Source organism: Aquarana catesbeiana, linkage group LG09, assembly GCF_042186555.1.
Source record: "Aquarana catesbeiana isolate 2022-GZ linkage group LG09, ASM4218655v1, whole genome shotgun sequence".
NCBI lineage: Eukaryota > Metazoa > Chordata > Amphibia > Anura > Ranidae > Aquarana > Aquarana catesbeiana.
The window spans coordinates 51,261,888-51,282,100 of NC_133332.1; the positions used below are offsets into that span (position 1 = coordinate 51,261,888).

At 41.8% G+C, this 20,213-nt stretch overlaps 1 protein-coding gene across 1 annotated transcript in view; it reads right to left on the reverse strand.

Annotated features, from left to right (window-relative positions):
* Window positions 1-16,461: 16,461 nt before the first annotated feature.
* LOC141107158 (uncharacterized) overlaps window positions 16,462-20,213 on the reverse strand; it is a 49,647-nt gene continuing 45,895 nt past the window's right edge. The window contains exon 5 of the mRNA XM_073597907.1: window positions 16,462-16,601. Within this exon, the coding sequence (XP_073454008.1) occupies window positions 16,497-16,601 (105 nt within the window). The 3' untranslated portion in view covers window positions 16,462-16,496. The remainder of the gene's footprint in view (window positions 16,602-20,213) is intronic.

The following is a 20,213-nucleotide window of genomic DNA, read 5'->3' on the forward strand; positions in this document are numbered from 1 at the left end:
GTACACACGGTCGGACATTGATCGGACATTCCGACAACAAAATCCTAGGATTTTTTCCGACGGATGTTGGCTCAAACTTGTCTTGCATACACATGGTCACGCAAAGTTGTCAGAAAATCCGATCGTTCTAAACGCGGTGACGTAAAACACGTACGTCGGGACTATAAACGGGGCAGTGGCCAATAGCTTTCATCTCTTTATTTATTCTGAGCATGCGTGGCACTTTGTCCGTCGGATTTGTGTACACACGATCAGAATTTCCAACAACGGATTTTGTTGTCGGAAAATTTTATATCCTGCTCTCCAACTTTGTGTGTCGGAAAATCCTAAGGAAAATGTATGATGGAGCCTACACACGGTCGGAATTTCCGACAACAAGGTCCTATCACACATTTTCCGTCGGAAAATCCGACCGTGTGTACGGGGCATAAGTCTGATGATCATGGCATTCACGGTGAGTATATCCTGTAATGCGGAGAAAGTCACATAGGAGAACATGACTGACAGTTACATACCAAAACTACTATGAGGTCGGGGGGGGGGGGTAAACAAAGACCTCATATGGCATAAGGCAATTACATCCAGGCTTCAAAGCAGCCACGCCAAAGGTCAGCGAAATACCGGGTAGCTTTTTTTCCCTTTATTTTTGAGGGAGAGAGAAAACTACATGCTGGGTATCTGGGAAAAGAAGAGAAGGGGTACTGAGAGAGGAAAAAATTCAGAAGATGTTTCAACAAAGAACCTACGGTATCTCTTACTGGACATAGGGGTTATGTTAAGGAGCGCTGCAGCTGGGTTGTCAAAAAGAGAAATGTCCCTAAATTTGTGAACAATCTGTAAGACCTGTTGCCAGAAGGGGTGGAGCTTTGGTCAGTCCCAGAAGATATGAAGTGCCAGTCTGGGAACCACATCACCAACACAACGGCTGTGTCCAGGGAACAGGGATGTTAATACTGATGGGATCCGAAACCAACGTGTCAAAATGTATCTCCTGGGCTGAGGGGGATTCTACCAACGTCACTGATTAACCTAAGTGGAATGCCTTCTCTATATCTACTTACCATACTATCTTAACCCCCTTATTTCCCCCTCCTTTCTCTCTTCTCTCTTTTATATGTTAAAGTGCTACATGAACACCCAAACCATAACTTTTAGTCTCGCCAGACAAGAAACCTGCGATCCAAATAGTGTACCCCTTTACGAGAAATTCACAATAACAAAAGCCTTATCAAGTTTTCAATAAGTGGGCATTGTTCGTTGAGTAGATAGTGGTGTTCACCGAATCTTCATGTGTTATGCAAGATGTTATAGCTTCTTATGCTTCTTATGGACTAAGCTCCGTCGGCATTTCCAACGGAAAGATTTAGAACATGTTCTATATCTAAGTCCGTTGGAAATGCTGACAGAAAAAGTCCGATGGGGCATACACACGGTCGGAATGTCCGATGAAATGCTCCCATCGGACTTTTTATGCCGGAAAGTCCTACCGTGTGTACGCGGCATTAGGCTTATGTACTTAACAACTTCTCTATACCTCAAGAACATAAGATCCTTTACAAGTAATATTGTTTATTTCTATATCTGTATTGCTGAACGATATATTTGTGTATTATACACTTTTCCCCAATAAAATAAGATTGAACTAAGATTTTAAATGTAATTTCCAGGTATTTACTGCAGAGGGAAGACTTGTGAGCAAATAGAAGTATCTGGTTCTTTTGATCCTCTGAGAATGTAGCATTAACCACTTCCCGACCGGCGCACGCCGATGTACGTCGGTAGAATGGCACGTCTGGGCAAATGGGCGTACCTGTAAGTACCATTTGAATTCCCCGCCATGCCATTGCGTGCGCACCGTGAGTCGGGTCGCGGGTCCTGCGGACTCGATCACCGCGAGGATACCTACGATCGCCTTACGGAGAGGACGAACGGGGAGATGCTGATGTAAACAAGCATCTCCCCATTCTGCCTAGTGACAATCTCACTGATCTCTGCTCCCTGTCATCGGGAGCAGAGATCAGTGACGTGCCACAGCTAGCCCATCCCCCCTACAGTTAGAAATCACTCCCTAGTACTGACTTAACCCCTCTCCACCCCCTAGTGGTTAACCCCTTCACTGACAGTGTCATTTACACAGGAAACAGTGCATTTTTATAGCACTGATTGCTGTATAAATGACAATGGTCCCAAAAATGTGTCAAAAATGTCCGATGTGTCCGCTATAATGTCGCAGTCACAATAAAAATTGCTGATCGCCGCCATTTAAAAAAAAAAAAAATATTAATAAAAATGCCATAAAACTATCCCCTATTTTGTAAACGCTATAACTTTTGCGCAAACCAATCAATAATCGCTTATTGCAAAATTTTTTTACCAAAAATATGTAGAAGAATATGTATCGGCCTAAACTGAGGAAAAAAATGTTTTTTATTTATTTTTTGGGGCTATTTATTATAGCAAAAAGTAAAAAATAATGCGTTTTTTTCAAAATTGTCGCTATTTTTTTATTTATAGCGCAAAAAACAAAAACCGCAGAGGTGATCAAATACCACCAAAAGAAAGCTCTATTTATGGGAAAAAAAGGACGTCAATTTTGTTTGGGAGCCACGTCGCACGACCGCGCAATTGTCAGCTAAAGCGACTCAGTGCCGAATCCCAAAAAGTGCTCTGGTCAGGAAGGGGGTAAATTCTTCCGGGGGCTGAAGCAGTTAAGGTCTTTTTCACATTTGCGTAAATATGGAGGACCGTGCTGGGATGTACAGTATCTCACAAAAGTGAGTACACCCCTCACATTTTTGTAAATATTTTATTATATCTTTTCATGTGACAACACTGAAGAAATGACACTTTGCTACAATGTAAAGTAGTGATTGTACAGCTTGTATAACAGTGTAAATTTGCTGTCCCTTCAAAATAACTCAACACACAGCCATTAATGTCTAAACCGCTGGCAACAAAAGTGAGTACACCCCTAAGTGAAAATGTCCAAATTGGGCCCAATTATTTTTCAGCACTGCCTTAACCCTATTGGGCATGGAGTTCAAAGGTTGCCACCCAAGTCCTCTTCCACTCCTCCATGATGACATCACAGGATGGTAGATGTTAGAGAGCTTGCGCTCCTCCTCTTTCTGTTTGAGGAAGCCCCACAGATGCTCAATAGGGTTTAGGTCTGAAGACATGCTTGGCCAGTCCATCACCTGTACCCTCAGCTTCTTTAGCAAGGCAGCGGTCATCTTGGAGGTGTGATTGGGGTCGTTATCATGTTGGAATATCGCCCTGCGACCCAGTCTCCAAAGGGAGGGGATCATGCCCTGCTTCAGTATGTCACAGTACATGGAAAAGAGAGTGGGACATAGGGGACAGTGGCTGATGTTGGCCCCATAATGTTCACACCCTAAAATGGCTGGACTATACCGGTACAGGTAAACGATGATAGACAAAATATATAAAAGAAGTTTATTACAAAAAGGAAATACATGGTATACAAATTAAAATGCAAAAACAGAAATTCAAAGATCACCAAAGAATATCTGAAAATTACAAAGTATTGACTGGTCTGGTTCTCGACTAGTTTCGCGATATTATCGCTTCCTCAGGAGGACCAATCTATAAGACAAATAATATAATACAATACAAGCAAAAACATTATACAGTACACTACAAGTAGTGATCGTAAAAACAGCATGTAGAAAGGGGAAAAAATAAAACATAATTACTAGTTCGGCTTACCCTATAATTGGGTGATCGTGTGCGGCACCGGGGCGCCCAAACAACTCTCCCCCGCGGCGGACAAGGGGGATAGTTTAGAGCCCTCTAAAAAAAGCATAGCATAAGTGGGGGGCCACAAAAATAGCTGATGAAAGGATACAATGGATTTAGCCAAACACAAGTTAGGGGGCGGAAGGGAAAGGGAAGGGAGGGCCAAGGGGAAAAGGGGGAGGGAAACTGGGGGGAAGGGGAAGAAGGAGGGGGGGAAAAGGAGGGAGGGAAAAAGGGGGGGAAAGGGGGGGCGGGGAGGGAGGAGGGAAGGAGGGTAAGGGTAATGGAACATGGGAAGGGGAAGGGGGGGGAGGGGGGAGGGAAAACTGGGAGGGACACCGGGGGAGGGGGTAGTGGAGGGAAGGGAAGAAGGGGGTGGGGGACAGGGTGAGGAAGAACAGACAAAGCACAGGGACAGGGAAGATAGAGGGAGGGGGGGAAAGGGGAGCAAACAAGAGGGATTACACTAGGCTAATAAACAGTAGGAACATGTAATGTGGCTCACCATAATGGTTGGAACGAAGGGTAATACATATGCTAGCCACGAAGAGACTTGCGATGGCGTGGGGGTCGGGTGGCCCGTAATGAGCAGGAGAGCCAACCAATTCCAAACACTGGGGCATCATGGAGGATACAATGTGTGGAAGTCCACCACTAAGGGTAGATAACCACAGGGTTGCATGGCAGTCTGTCAATAAATAGTATCAAATGTAACATGAGATACAGGATAAAATCCAAGTGAAGGTATCTAGAATAGATAGCGTCGGATAGAGGATACTATCCAAGGTAAGAGAGCATAACGTACCTATAGATGTACACCAGTGAGGTGTTGAAGGCCTCCCTTCCATCCCAGCCCCACGTCAGCAGTCTATCATGGGGAGAGCTCAGATGCTCACTCACAGGCCCGAGGGCCCATTAAGTGAGCTCCCCAACCCGGAGACGCCCACGACGCTGCCGGCCGGCAAGCGTCTGACATCACCGGGTCAGTTTCTCCGCACTGCGCAGGTGCGCGGATCGCGCTACTGCGCAAGCGCGTTCAAGGCGAGCCCGTGGGTAGGAAACCCTGGGCTCCACAAGAACAAGCAGGAGACGAACACCAAAGCGTCTTCTCCTGCCAGGAGAAACACATGTCCGCCGCTTGAAAAGGCACAGGCAGCCACGGACCACACAGGGCACCTAGGGTCAGCCGAACAAAATAAACAAAAACATTAAACATCATGACAAAAAATGGTAATAAATAAATAGCAGTATGTGTAAAAGAAATAAGAGTGGCAGTAAATTGCCACCCAATCCATTAAGGTGTTGGTAAACACAAACGGGACTTAGTCCCCATAGATGGCTCTACAAACAGAGGGGGGGCAGCATTGGCTACTAAGAGACCTAGTTGAAGGATAAGTATTAATAAGTTGGGGCTACCTGTTGGTGAGTGATAGGAGTGAGAATAAGGACAGGGAACAAAAGGGGGGGGGAGGGGTGTGGGGGGAGGGGGTGTAGGGGGAGAGGGGGGGTTGGGGGGGTTTTATGGATGTGCCGATGCGAAGATGAAGTGTGTGTTGTAAATGAATAGAGGTGATGCAGTGAAGAGTGGTAAGGGATAGATGAAAATTATACATAGTTGATTGGTAGTATCGGATAATAAAATAAAAAACGTGAGAATGTGTGAAACAGTGGATCTAAGTACAACGTAGTGGGGATAGAAATCTGGAGGTAATAGTGACAACCAACAGCGAGGAAACCATGACAGATGAATGGGAAAAATGGAATAAATCCTAAAATTAATTAGATTAGGGGTTAGATGACATGAAGGCAGGGGACTCCATAGAGTGTCAAACTACATAATGTAATATTCTAGGCTAGAGAGGGGTAATCGCAAAAGGGCGATGATGTAGCACTGATAGGATTAGGTTACAAAGGGCCAAAATGGGTAAGGGTCAGCTACGGATTAGGAGTATGGATAACACAATAATCACACTGGGCCGGAGATTAACCGGTCCATAGTAGCACGTACTCTTGGGTAAAGGGTAGTGAATATAGACTGACCAAACCCCATTCATGGCAATAAAAGGTGTAATATTGAAGGTTTGAGTTGAAACATGGTATAGTGGGGTAACTGTGAAGGAACGTCTAGCTGTATGGAACTTAACCTGCGTAGTCAGTGATAGGGCTGCTCCCATGTATGGTCCATCTAAAGGAGGGGGCCAAACTCCGACGTAATGGGATAATTGATAAACAAAAAAGTGATATAAGTTAGGAATGAGAGGCACTCAAGGGGAAAAAAAGAAAACGGGTGTGTTATCCACCCAATGAATATGCACAAATTGTGAGTATAGCCTCAAATAATAAGGGTAATAAAATTTAAACCGTACCATCATCCAAATTAATATGTACAAGGAAAAGAGAGTGGGACATAGGGGACAGTGGCTGATGTTGGCCCCATAATGTTCACACCCTAAAATGGCTGGACTATACCGGTACAGGTAAACAATGATAGACAAAATATATAAAAGAAGTTTATTACCCTTATTATTTGAGGCTATACTCACAATTTGTGCATGTCACAGTACATGTTGGCATTCATGGTTCCCTCAATGAACTGTAGCTCCCCAGTTCCAGCAGCAGTCATGCAGCCCCAGACCATGACACTCCCACCACCATGCTTGACTTTAGACAAGACACACTTGTCTTTGTATTCTTCACCTGGTTGTCGCCACACACGTTTGACACCATCTGAACCAAATAAGTTTATCTTGGCCTGATCAGACCACGGGACATGGTTCCAGTAATCCATGTCTTTAGTCTGCTTGTCTCCAGCAAACTGTTTGTGGGCTTACTTGTGCATCATCTTTAGAAGAGCCTTCCTTCTGGAATGACAGCCATGCAGACCAATTTGATGCAATGTGCGGCGTATGGTCTGAGCACTGACAGGCTGAGCCCCCACCCCTTCAACCTCTGCAGCAATGCTAGCAGCACTCATACGTCTATTTCCCAAAGACAACCTCTGGATATGATGCTGAGCATGTACACTCAACTTCTTTGGTGGACCATGACGAGGCCTGTTCTGAGTGGAACCTGTCCTGTTAAACCGCTGTATGGTCTTGAGCTCCATGCTGCAGCTCAGTTTCAGGGTCTTGGCAATCTTCTTATAGCCTAGGCCATCTTTGTGTAGAGAAACAATTCTTTTTTTCAGATCCTCAGAGAGTTCTTTGCCATGAGGTGCCATGTTGAACTTCCAGTGACCAGTATGATATAGTGAGAGTGATAACACCAAATTTAACACACCTGCTCCCCATTCACACCTGAGACCTTGTAACACTAACGATTCACATGACACCGGGGAGGGAAAATGGCTAATTGGTCCCAATTTGGACATTTTTACTTAGGGGTTTACTCACTTTTGTTGCCAGCGGTTTAAACATTAATAAAGCAAAAAATGGGGGGTAAAAGGTCCTTGAATCCACACTCACCAAAGTAGCAAACAGCAAATAGAGTACCAGCCGATTCGTCAATATGTGACGGGATACCTGCCCTAAAAGCAATGGCACTATATCAACAACAGAAAGAGGAGACAAGGGAGTCCCCAGAAAGCAAAAAAGGGGAATGGTCAACTACGGCTTATGGTACAAAAATGCAAAAAGGCTTTATTAAGGGTAGGGGGGGTGGGAGTATTTACATATACAAAAAATTCCAAATATATGTAAGATAAACAATGTATCTAAATAACACAGTCCGTCTCACTACACTAAACCAAAATTAAAAACCATGCTGCAACATTGATGAATAAAACTGCAGAGCGTGCCTGCAGGCCAAAAACGCATGCAGTGTCCATTTGAATCCAAAGAAAAAAGTATTGCACCAAACATTACATGGAGTAAGCTACTGATGGGATATCAAGTCTTATGTGGTCTAGTATTAACTGTGCATCAGATTGAGCAGTACTGAGAAAAAAAAAAAAAAAAAAAAAAACCCACATATATCCACATAGACAGGACCTTACATAGCTGAATTAGGTGGGGTTTTTTAAAAAAACATTGCATTTTTGTACCATAAGCCGTAGTTGACCATTCCCCTTTTTTGCTTTCTGGGGACTCCCTTGTCTCCTCTTTCTGTTGTTGGTTTAAACATTAATGGCTGTGTAAAGAAAAAAGAATAGAATTTGGGACGGGACTTTGCATGAGGCATATCAAGAAGTTGATCATGGTTATTTATTAAGAGATAGATTGGATTTATTTTAATATAATATGACAATGTCAAATCAGTGGTCCATGGTATTAAAAACATATGAATATGCAGTAATATAGACTGAATAGTGTAATCACAGAGGATTTACATATAAAATATTTAATATAATTAAACACAGGACATGATAAGGTTAGTACAGAATAAATCAGATAATAAACATAATTGGTACAGTTGATGCAAAGGTCAATACATAAGAAAAATTATGAATATACAGGTTTTTTTGGGGCATCCATTAGTTGGTAACTCAACGCGTTTCATGGCTTTCAATTAATCATCAGGAGTCAGATGCATATATAACTAAAAAATGATAATACAACATCTGTTAATGTATGAGGCCCTCTATATAGGTAGGAGGTAAGTAAAAAAGAAATACCAGTTTCAATACTACTTACGGAAAACCGCAGATCGATCACCACTCCTAGGGTGGGTTATATCGGTGGATTGGGTTACAAAGTCTCACCCAGGGTTGAGGCAGAGAACATCCCCCAAGAAGATGAGCTTCAGACCCGAGGAAGGCAGCAGCCAAGGACACCGGAACACCCCAACACACCGCCACATGGGAGTGGCAGACATGCTGCAATGCGCACCCAGTTCTAAAAAAGGGGAAGTGTGGATGATTAGATAAGGTTGGGAAGGGAGGGATGAGTAAGTTTAGATAGTGAAGGTAAATGTTGCATCCATAGGTAAACACCAGGGGATGAGTGTATGTGAGTGTAGAATATGTGTTATGCACTAGAGCCCACTAGGAAGCATGGACCAGGTGTATGTGATGGTCGGAAAAAGGCACAGCAAAGAATCAAGGAATAAGTTTATGTGTACCATAAGGGTGTGCAACAAAAAACAAAACAACAAAATAGCAAGCTAGTGAGTGGAAATGAACACAAATGGTGAAGTGTTTACATGTCTGGTCAATGTGTGGCACATGGGTGGTCACTTCCCCACTGTGGTAATGCATGGAGTGGACCGGCAAATGGCCCCCCGCTAAAATACCCCGGGTTAGGGGCGTGTTCACACCAGCATCATGTAGAGGCCTCAGAGCAGCATGTAGGGACAAGGGGACATCCCCCCGTGATACACCGATCATGGTGGGTGCCCGCCCAGCGCTGCAGCGCAGGATGGAATGGACACAGATTCCCACAGCATGGCGTCAGATGGCTCCGCGTGCGGAACGTGAGACCATGATGCCGATGCGCTGGAGTCACAACCCGCCCCCATCATGTGACAGGGATGGGCAGGGGGTGGTGAACTGAGCGCATCGCAACCCGGGGACTAAGACCAGATAGACCAGCCCCGAACACCCACATGATGGAATGGCTAGGAGGTGAATAGGGGGATACTTGCAGGGAATCATATATCCCTCCATCTAGGTATAGCAATTTATTTAAAAAAAATGCAGCCTTTGTGATCCTGTGATTCTATGGAGGTTTATATGTTTTTTTTGACAAGCCTTGATCCACTTTTAACTAGTGAGTGCATTTTTATTGTCTTTTATACTTTATTTAATAAATCACTGCAGTATTTTTTATAGCCTGCATTGACCCACTGGCTTATCTTGGTGTTTTTTTTGTTTTCTCTTTCTTTCATATCTCTACCCAAAACTCCCAAAGTATACTTAACCTAACAAGTTATAGCTTTGAGTGAAGCCTATTCTTAGGATTCAACACTTCAACAAAATACAATGTAAGATACAGTGCCTCCTCTTTCAACAGCTGGCTTGTAAGTTTAAAGACAAATTCTAGGTGTTGATTTTTTTTTTTACAGTTACATTAGTCGAGATTGGACCAGTGTAATATGCATATACCATACCTGTGTGATCCATCTAGAAGCTGTACATTTCTACAGTAGAGCCTGCTAATACAGTGATCTCCACCTGCTTCTGGGTGTCGTGCTGACTGACTGGCCTGCTGCATTCTAAACACGGGAGGTTACATGATTAGCACAGGCTCCAATCAGAGAATGCTCTGCATTTCCTTAATGAATGAAAAATGTTCTCTGATTGGATGAAGTGGAGAGACGGGTGGTGACATCATACCTCCTACCTCGTCCCATCAGAGAATGCTTGCATTCATTAAGAAATGCAAAGTATTCTCTGAATGGCATACTTGCTGACTAGGTAACTTCCTGTGTTCAACATGCAGCAGGTCAACCGCTTTGTATGGAACCCAGAAGCTACTGGAGTAGCGGTGCATATTACAGTAATTTTCAGCTTCCACAGGGATCCCACAGGTATGGTATATGCATAGTTACATTGGCCAATGCTTAAAGATAGGAAGGCCCGGAAAAATAAAACTGAAAAATTGGGGGAAAAAAATGTTTCCCATTTTTTTTTCAAATCTGTTTTTTTTCAGGAAAAAAAAGAAGTGTGGAATATTTACAATGATAAATTATATATGATAAATTATATATCTAAGACATGGTCTTCAAACTATATAACATGAAGACCTTGATGAAAGACTTCTGAGACTATGTAAAGTCTTAAATTATTGTAAGATTGAACTAATTATTGTAAGTTGAAGACTAGCAAATCCTGGAATACAATTCAAGTAACACTGGGGTTTATTTACTATAGCTGGAGAGTGTAAAATCAGGCTCACTTCTGCATAGAAACCAATCAGTTTTTAACCTCAGCTTCTTCAATTAGGCTTTCACAATAAAACCTGGAAGCTGATTTGTTTATATGCAGAAGTGATCCTAATTTTGCACTCTCCAGCTTCAGTAAATAACCCAAACTGTATTTCTCAATGCCATTCTCAAACAAGAGAAATATCAAAAAAGGAGTGGGGAAGGAGGTGCACCTAAGTGTATTATTAATAACACAGTTTATTGCACAAGATACAATTCACTTACAAGATGTAAGAACAACACACGCATTGTGTTAAGGAGATCCTCATCCTCAAGGGCTGCCCCTGTCCACTGTGTCTTCCAGGGTCCAGAGGTCCTAAAGGCCAGTAGAAGGAGCTGTGAGCTCCGAGCACGTAGCCAGCTATCCTCCCATCCCATCTGGGTCCCGCCCATCTGTCAATGTAATTTCCTTCTGTGTGGTCCACGCTGAGCAGCTCTGACTTCCTGGTTGCTTCCTGCGTCCCAGCTCTCCCCTCCACAGCCATCTGGACCCCGGAAGACACACCGGACAGAGACAGCCCTTAAGGATGATGATCTCCTTAACATAATACGTGTATTCTTCTTACATCTTGTAAGTGAAATGTATCTTGTGCAATAAACTGTGTTATTAATACTACACTTAGGTCTGCCTTCCTCTCCCTTCCTTTTCTGTCATTTCTTACAGAGTCTTGGACACACTCTGGGGGTGGCTGCCACCTAAAATCACTTTTAAATGTATAACTTTTCTCTTGGATACGGAAATTAACAACTTATTATAAGGACAATATACACACATTTTTCCTGCTACTGTGGCACAATTGTCAATATGTTGTGCACCGGTTTATTTTTACTTTTAAAACACAATATGCAGTTCTGCCACTACAGGGCACTGCAAGGGAAATGCTCCAGTTTAGTTTGCTTGTGGGCTCTTGTACCTCCTACAGTGATTGTTGGGATACAGTAGATCAGAGATATGCAATTAGCGGACCTCCAGATGTTGCAGAACTACAAGTCCCATGAGGCATAGCAAGACTCTGACAGCCACAAGCATGACCCCCAGAGGCAGAGACATGATGGGACTTGTAGTTTTGCAACAGCTGGAGGTCCACTAATTGCATATCCCTGCAGTAGATGATGGTTTCTGTCCTCTCAGGCCTTAAAGTGTTACTAAACTCAGGACCCTGCATTCATTATATCTGGTCTCCCACAGAACACAGAACATGGAAATGCAACTCTTTTAGTAAATATAAACTGCTAAATACATACATTTTCTTATCAGCAGTATATAGCAGTCGTGTGACTTCTATCAGTGTCCAACAGAGCACTGGTTAAAGCTTGTAGTGGAAGTTTTCATTCTCCTCTGACTGTCCTATGAGGCTGCATGAACCCTGACCCTCTGTCTGGACAGTGCTGATTGGCCATGTGCTAATCACATGCACCCTCCCAGAAAAAAAAATCTCTAGCACTACACATGAAACTGATCATGTGCACAGTATCCCCAAGGCTCTGTACTATCAGGAGATGCATTGGGGACAGTGGACAAAGGGAAGGATCAGAGAAGACAGGCTCAAACAAGGTTTTTAAACAATGTGCAGGATTAACCCCTTAGGTTCCTTAGTGAGTATAGCAAGCATGCTTTAGTGCATATACAGACTGATTTTACTGTTGTGGGTTTAGTAGCACTTGAATTGACAGGTAAGAGGGTACATTTGTCTAACAAAGTAGTGTATTTTTTTAAACTTTAAAATGATTCCTAATAACATTCTTCACCATAACAGCATATAGACTGGTCAGTAAATAGTTTTCCCTTTTCCTCCTGTCAGTAAAATGATGAGACCAACATCTAGAGTTTGGAAACATTTCTACAGTGCAATTTCTGCTGAGAGCAAAGCTGCAATTTGCAAATCTTCTTTTCCAAATGCTACAAGGATGACAAAACACATCCTTGCATGCCAAAGGTGCCCTAAGGCCATTAAAAATACTTTATGGAATGAAATGATGAGGTTCATAGTGAAAGTGCAAGTAGCTTTTCCCTCCAGAGTGTTTCATTACCAGCAGCATCTTCAGGTAAGGAAGAGTTGCAAGCATAATTGATTTTTATACACTGCATTTTACCTTGCCAGCCAGTGTAACAAAAGGACTTTTAATTCATAAAACTACTCCACACTAAAAAAAAAAAAAAAAATTTCAAACAAATTTAAATTTTTCCCAGGAAAAAAACTTCCAGAAATTTTACATCTCTACCCCTGTTGGACCAATGTAACTGTGTAAAAATATCCCAGAATTCTTCTTTAAGAGAAACTATACTATAGCTTTTAGTGTGTATGTATTCAATGTATTTGCAAATGAAATTGTTATTGACTGTTAAAGTTTTCGCAAACTTGCTTTTATATGGATACATTCATAATTCATCTCTCGTTAAATGCCTGCAAAAATGTGAAGCCCCTCAGATCCAAAACACATACACACACATACTATATATTATACATTTAGAGTCCATTAATGAAATAGTTATTGTCTGTTGGATACCCAGATAGCAAGGATAACTTGCCACAAATTTGTGGCAGTGTTGAATTGTAAGTTTTGTTAACTTGCTGCACATTTTCACTGGCATGTTGCACACTTGAAGAGCACTTGAAGCACAAGTTCTAGTTGACACTTTTCCAATTTGTAGCAAATTTGCGTGGCAAGTCTTTAGCAGGAGCAAAATTGCAGTGGTGAATCTACAGCAAGAGCTCTGCAAGTCTACAGCAGGGAGCAAAGATGAAAATTCAGCCACAGCGACCCCTGTGGTGGGATGACTATTGCACAACATAACTGAACCAGAACTTGAAGCAAATTTGCAGAATGTTTGCAAAGAAAGTTGCTTGCTACCTGAGTAGATATAATTATCCCCATGTGTATGTTTCTTCTTTTTTCAGTGTTCATTCTAAGCTCATTTCTCATGATACCTAGGGAACCACAATGATCAGCACATCTAGCAGTAACAACAAAGTATGCAATCTGACTCTTTGTCAGTAATTTGTTAGCTGAGTTCGCCCTACTGAACCTTGTATACAAGCTTAATCTGCTTATATTTTGCCATTTCTGGTCCCTCCTTTCCCCCCTCATAAACATGTTGATGAAATTATTAAATTAAATCTTTTTATTTTTATGCTGTAAGGCCTAGTGAGATTGTCACTAGGTCTCTGTGCTTCTTTATACAATGACAGCAGATCATGAGTAGTGAGAGGGTCCTACAGGGTACTAAACAGAAAGCTGCAGTAACACTCAGATGTGAAGCTAAGCCTCCTTGATTGAAATTAAAGTGAAAGGGGTGGGCAGGGACAGCCAGGCTTGATAGGAAACAAGATTGCCTCTATCTAGTTTGCCGAAGCTTCCAACTCATATATTGTAGGTGGGAACTGCAGCATGGGGGAACCATTCTATTTATGCCACAACAACAGTAATAATGAGTGTGGGTTTACCACCCGCAGGTATTCATATCTTGAATTATCCTGCCAGGCCCCACACTAGAAGGGTCTCGTCTCCTAACCAGCCTTTGGCATGGGTCTGTTTCAACCTGCACTAGACTATAGAGCATTTTGTGGCTAACAGGGCAAAACATGAAATACTCTCCACCAGTTCTTTAACACAGCACAATTGTCTTGCTCCAACCCGTGGTTTTGTAGGGGATTACCTACACTTGCAAGGCCTCACTTCTTCTGTGGCTTAGGCCCTTTCTCTGGAAATGCTCTGTACCACTGTGGGTCTAGCATAGGGACCCACCACTGAGAAGGGCATGCTTAGACAGACACCAAGCCACCTTTTCGATTGGAACACTCCATTAATGGCCACCACCATCCCCATCCCGGACTGGCTGCTCTTTCTTCTGTATGGTGATGTTACACAAGCACTGCAATTACTCCCTTCATTATAACACTGTAATGACAACATAAGCTCATGTACATTAGGACCAGACTTTGTGGAATAAATTAACTGATTTATTGGAGTTTCTCTTCACAGTACTGGTACATTGATCTTAGACAGTTCAGTATTTAACACCTCCAGATGCAAACTTAAAAGATACAGTAACAGTCGCTTTAAAATAGCTTTGGGACACAGCAATAGATTAACTGGTGCAATGTTTAACTGGTGCAATGGTTTAGACTTGTGCAGTGGTGCGCATACCTTTAGCTTGATCCACCTCCTTAAAAATGACTTTCATTTGCTCACTTTTACCTGTACCCAGGTCCCATCTTTTTGTATAGCTTGTTCGCTGATTTGGTGTGGGGGCACATTGATTGCCTTCAGCTGCCATTGTGCTATTGCTAGGCATCCAATATGTCCCCATGCCTTTAAGGAGAAGTGGGGTCTCTCCAGGCAAACTTGCCCTTAATTTATCCATTATATATGTGCTCCAACTTGGAGACTCTCAAAACTATAGAGTTAGGACCATAGTATACAGAGTCTTTTTTCATTGATGTTTTGTCAACCAATAAAATTGTGATTTTTTTTTTTTTTTAATGAAAAATATGCCTACAAAGTCCATTTTTTTAAACTATTTTTTTACTATTTTTTTTACTATTTATTTCCATAGTATACAGAGGACTAAACCCTCAGTTTTTAATTATGAATTAATAAAATACTTAAAATCTGTGCTAGTGGCAACAAAAAACAAAGCAACTGAATGCTATGCCTTGATACCAAGCCTAGTCTTAAATGTAAACCAAACAGTGCAGTGCATCTACTATAATCAGTGACCCTTGGGCATCAAAAAGTAACAGTATATTGAACTAACACAGAAAATTGTAATACACTTGTGGCTACTGTCATTACATGACCAATAAAGTTGCGTGCAGTAAAAACAGTGACTGTAAATAAACAGAAAAAAAAAAGTGTCTTTAAATTAACCAAAACCAAGAAGAAAAATTACCGATATGAGCAGTCCAAAATGACAGTCCCACAAGTAATGATGGAAATGGAAAACTTCTAGGATAATCAAGATGACAAAATCCACTCCACATGCAAGGCTTACCAGAATGTCTGTGACCCCCTAATAAGAGTGGTCAACAAACGCTTACTGTAATACAATAGAGAGACTGTCATCATTGAAGAGGATGATCTTCATATAAAACCCAGGAATGTTTTGTAATAATTAAACCACACCTTTCTTAACAGAGACTCCTCAGTCATTTAACTCAGCCCAATGCATTAGGATATGCCGTAGAATGCCTGGGTAAGTCTGGGAGCTCATGTCAGGCCAAGAGGATTCTTCGAGAAATTACAACCAGATCCAACAGCCAGAAAATGTGCTAAGCAAAAGAACATGAAAGAACCACTTTGTGGCAAAGCAAATCCAATATCACCAACATGAAGCCACTGAGAAAGACTTCCAAACGTACGGACCTCAGCTGCCTATATTTATCAACTGTATGGCTTCCCCTGGCCTTCCCAACGTACCGGGCCTTGTTCTATCTCCGCCCACAAAGCTTGTATATTCTCCTGTTCTACCCGAGGCTCTACGTTTGTTGATCACTCTTATTAGGGGGTCACAGGCATTTTGGTAAGCCTTGCATGTGAGTTGTTGGTGCTACCTTGGTTTTCATCACAGCTTGTGGGACTGTAATTTTTGACCGCTCAAATCGGTCATATTTCTTCTTGGTTTTGGATAATTAAGGACACTTTTTACTGTTTATTTACAGTCACTGTTTTTACTGTACACAGCTTTATTGATCATGTAATGACAGTAGCCACAAGTGTATTATAAATTTCTGTGTTAGTTCAATATATTGTTACTTTTTGATGCCCATATGGGTACTGATTATAGTTACAAGTTTACGAACCTTGGTGATAGCCAATTCAATTTTTTGTTTAACCCTTGCACTTCTCCTTTGATAAAATGAACAATGTAAGCTCTATTTGTTCCTGCTTATAAGAGCATAAGTGACTTTCTCCTCTGATTGTATGACCCTTGGGTGAGAAGGCCTGATGATTTCAGCATATTTAAGATCTTCTGTATCCTGCAACAGTGACATAGTTACATAGTTAGTCAGGTTGAAAAAAAGACACAAAACCATCTAGATTAACCAATGAAAAAAATTAATTAATAGAAAACCTCTATATATAAAACACTATACCCACAGCTGATCCAGTTGAAGGTAAAGAAAAACATCTCATAAAGCATGGTCCAATTTGCTCCAGTGGGGAAGAAAATCTTTCCTGATGGCCTATTTTGTGCATTTTTAAAACAGTCAACTAGCTGGCCAGAACTCATTCCTGATGGAGTCTATTCCATGTTTTCTCTTAATTTGAATAATCCTTTCTGTATATATGGAGGTTATACCGCTTTTCCTCCAGACGTAAAGATTAAAAGTAGAAGAATACTATACGTTACAGTACATAAATTAGAGATGAAAAATGAACAAAGAATATCCTTTTATAGTATTTGCCTCAAACCAAAGCACTGAGTGTTATTTCTGTCTCCTCCCTCATTCCTTAGATAGTTACATAGAAAGTCTGGTTGAAAAAAAAGTCCATCCAGTTCAACCAATAATAATAATATATATATACACATATATATACATATACATACATACATATACATACATTCAGACCCCCTTAAATTTTTCACTCTTTGTTATATTGCAGCCATTTGCTAAAATCATTTAAGTTATTTTTTTTCCTCATTAATGTACACACAGCACCCCATATTGACAGAAAAACACAGAATTGTTGACATTTTTGCAGATTTATTAAAAAAGAAAAACTAAAATATCACATGGTCCTAAGTATTCAGACCCTTTGCTGTGACACTCATATATTTAACTCAGGTGCTGTCCATTTCTTCTGATCATCCTTGAGATGGTTCTACACCTTCATTTGAGTCCAGCTGTGTTTGATTATACTGATTGGACTTGATTAGGAAAGCCACACACCAGTCTATATAAGACCTTACAGCTCACAGTGCATGTCAGAGCAAATGAGAATCATGAGGTCAAAGGAACTGCCTGAAGAGCTCAGAGACAGAATTGTGGCAAGGCACAGATCTGGTTAAGGTTACAAAAAAATTTCTGCTGCACTTATGGTTCCTAAGGAAAAAAAATGAACTTAAATGATTTTAGCATATGGCTGCAATATAACAAAGAGTGAAAAATTTAAGGGGTTTTGGATACTTTCCGTCCCCACTGTATATATACACACATATATATATATAATTATTATTATTATTATTAAACAGGATTTATATAGCGTCAACAGTTTATGCAGCGCTTTACAACATGAGGGCAGACAGTACACTTACAATACAAATCAATACAGTAGGAATCAGAGGGCCCTGCTCGTTAGAGCTTACAATCTAGAAGGGAGGGTCAAGTGGAAACAAAAGGTAATAACTGTGGGGGGTGAGCTGATGGAGAAAATTAAGAAACAGTTGTTAGGTGTGGGTAGGGTAGGCTTCTCTGAAGAGAAGGGTTTTCAGGGATCGTCTAAAAGCTAATAGAGTAGGAGATAAGCGGACAGATTGGGGTAAGGCATTCCATAGGATTGGAGAGGCTTTGGAAAAGTCCTGGAGGCGAGCATGGGAGGAGGTGATGAGGGAGCTAGAGAGCAGAAGGTCTTGAGAGGAACAAAGAGAACGAGTAGGTTGGTATTTAGAGACTAGGCTAGTGATGTAGCCAGAGGATAAATTGTGGATGGCTTTGTACGTAGTTGTTAGTATTTTGAATTTAATTCTTTGGCTGACCGGAAGCCAGTGGAGGGATTGACAGAGAGGGGTATCAGAGAAAGAGCGATTGGTAAGGTGGATGAGTCTGGCTGCAGCATTCATGATGGATTGAAGAGGTGATAGACTATGTAGAGGTAAGCCAATGAGAAGGGAGTGTCAGTAGTCGAGGCGAGAGATGACCAGCGAGTGAATTAAGAGCTTTGTTGTGTCATTGGTTATAAAGGGGCGTATTTTGGAGATGTTGCGGAGGTTGAAGCGGCAGGATTTGGACAGTGATTGGACGTGGTGCTTGAAGGGAAGTTCAGAGTCCAGGACGACACCTAGAACCTTGGCATGTGGGGATGGGCTTATAGTTGTGCCATCGATTTTGACCGAGAGATCAGGGGAAGGGGCATATGGGGGAGGAAAAATTATAAGTTTGTTTTTGGATAGATTGAGTTTGAGGAAGTGGTGTGACATCCAGACTGATATATCTGATAGTAAATTAGTGATACTTGAGGAGAGGGAGTGAGCTGAGGGGTAGAGAAATAGATTTGGGTGTCGTCAGCGTAGACGTGGTATTGGAAGCCATGGGATGCTATCAGCTGACTCAGGGAGGAGGTGTAGATTGAAAATAGGAGAGGTCCAAGAACAGAACCTTGGGGGACCCCAACTGAAAAAGGAAGAGGAGAAGAGGAAGTAGAGTTGTAGGAGATGCTAAAGGTGTGGTTGGATAAGTAGGAAGAGAACCAGCGAAGAGCACAGTCACGGAGACCAAAGGCGTGGAGTTTTTTGAGGAGGAGGGGGTGGTCAACCGTATCAAAGGCAGCAGAAAGGTCCAGGAGTAGGAGTGCAGAATAGTGTTGATTGGTTTTGGCCGTTAGTAGATTGTTTGTTAGTTTTAGGAGAGCAGTTTCTGTGGAGTGTTGAGGGTGAAATCCAGACTGAAGGGGATCAAGAAGGCTATTATCAGTGAGGTGGACGCTCAGTCGGTTGTAAACCAGACGTTCGAGGAGTTTGGATAAAAACGGGAGCAATATATATATATATATATACACACATACAGTGCCTTGCAAAAGTATTCACCCCCCTTGGCTTTTTACCTATTTTGTTACATTACAGCCTTTAGTTCAATGTTTTTTTAAACTGAATTATATGTAATGGATCGGAACACAACAGTCTAATTTGGTGAAGCAAAATTAAAAAACTGATAATTGGCATGTGCGTATGTATTTACCCCCTTTGTTATGAAGCTCATAAAAAGCTCTGGTGCAACCAATTACCTTCAGAACTCACATAATTAGTGAAATGATGTCCACCTGTGTGCAATCTAAGTGTCACATGATCTGTGATTACATATACACACCTTTTTGAAAGGCGCCAGAGGATTCTACACCTAAGCAAGAGGCACCACTAACCAAACACTGCCGTGAAGACCAAGGAACTCTCCAAACAAGTAAGGGATAATGTTGTTGAGAAGTCAGGGTTAGGTTATCAAAAAATATCCAAAGCTTTGATGATCCCCAGGAGCACCATCAAATCTATCATAAGCACAGAGACCTAAGGTAACCCTGGAGGAGCGGCAGAGTTCCACAGCAGAAACTGGAGTATTTGTACATAGGATGACAATAAGCCGTACGCTCCATAGAGTTGGGCCAGAAGAAAGCCATTACTTTCAGCAAAATCAAAATGGCACGTTTTGAGTTTGCGAAAAGGCATGTGGGAGACTTCCAAAATGTATGGAGGAAGGTGCTTTGGTCTGATGAGACTAAAATTTAAATTTTTGGCATCAAAGAAAACGCTATGTCTGGCGCAAACCCAACACATCACGTCACCCAAAGAACCCCATCCCCACAGTGAAACATGGTGGTGGCAGCATCATGCTGTGGGGATGTTTTTCAGCAGTCGGGACTGGGAAACTGGTCAGAGT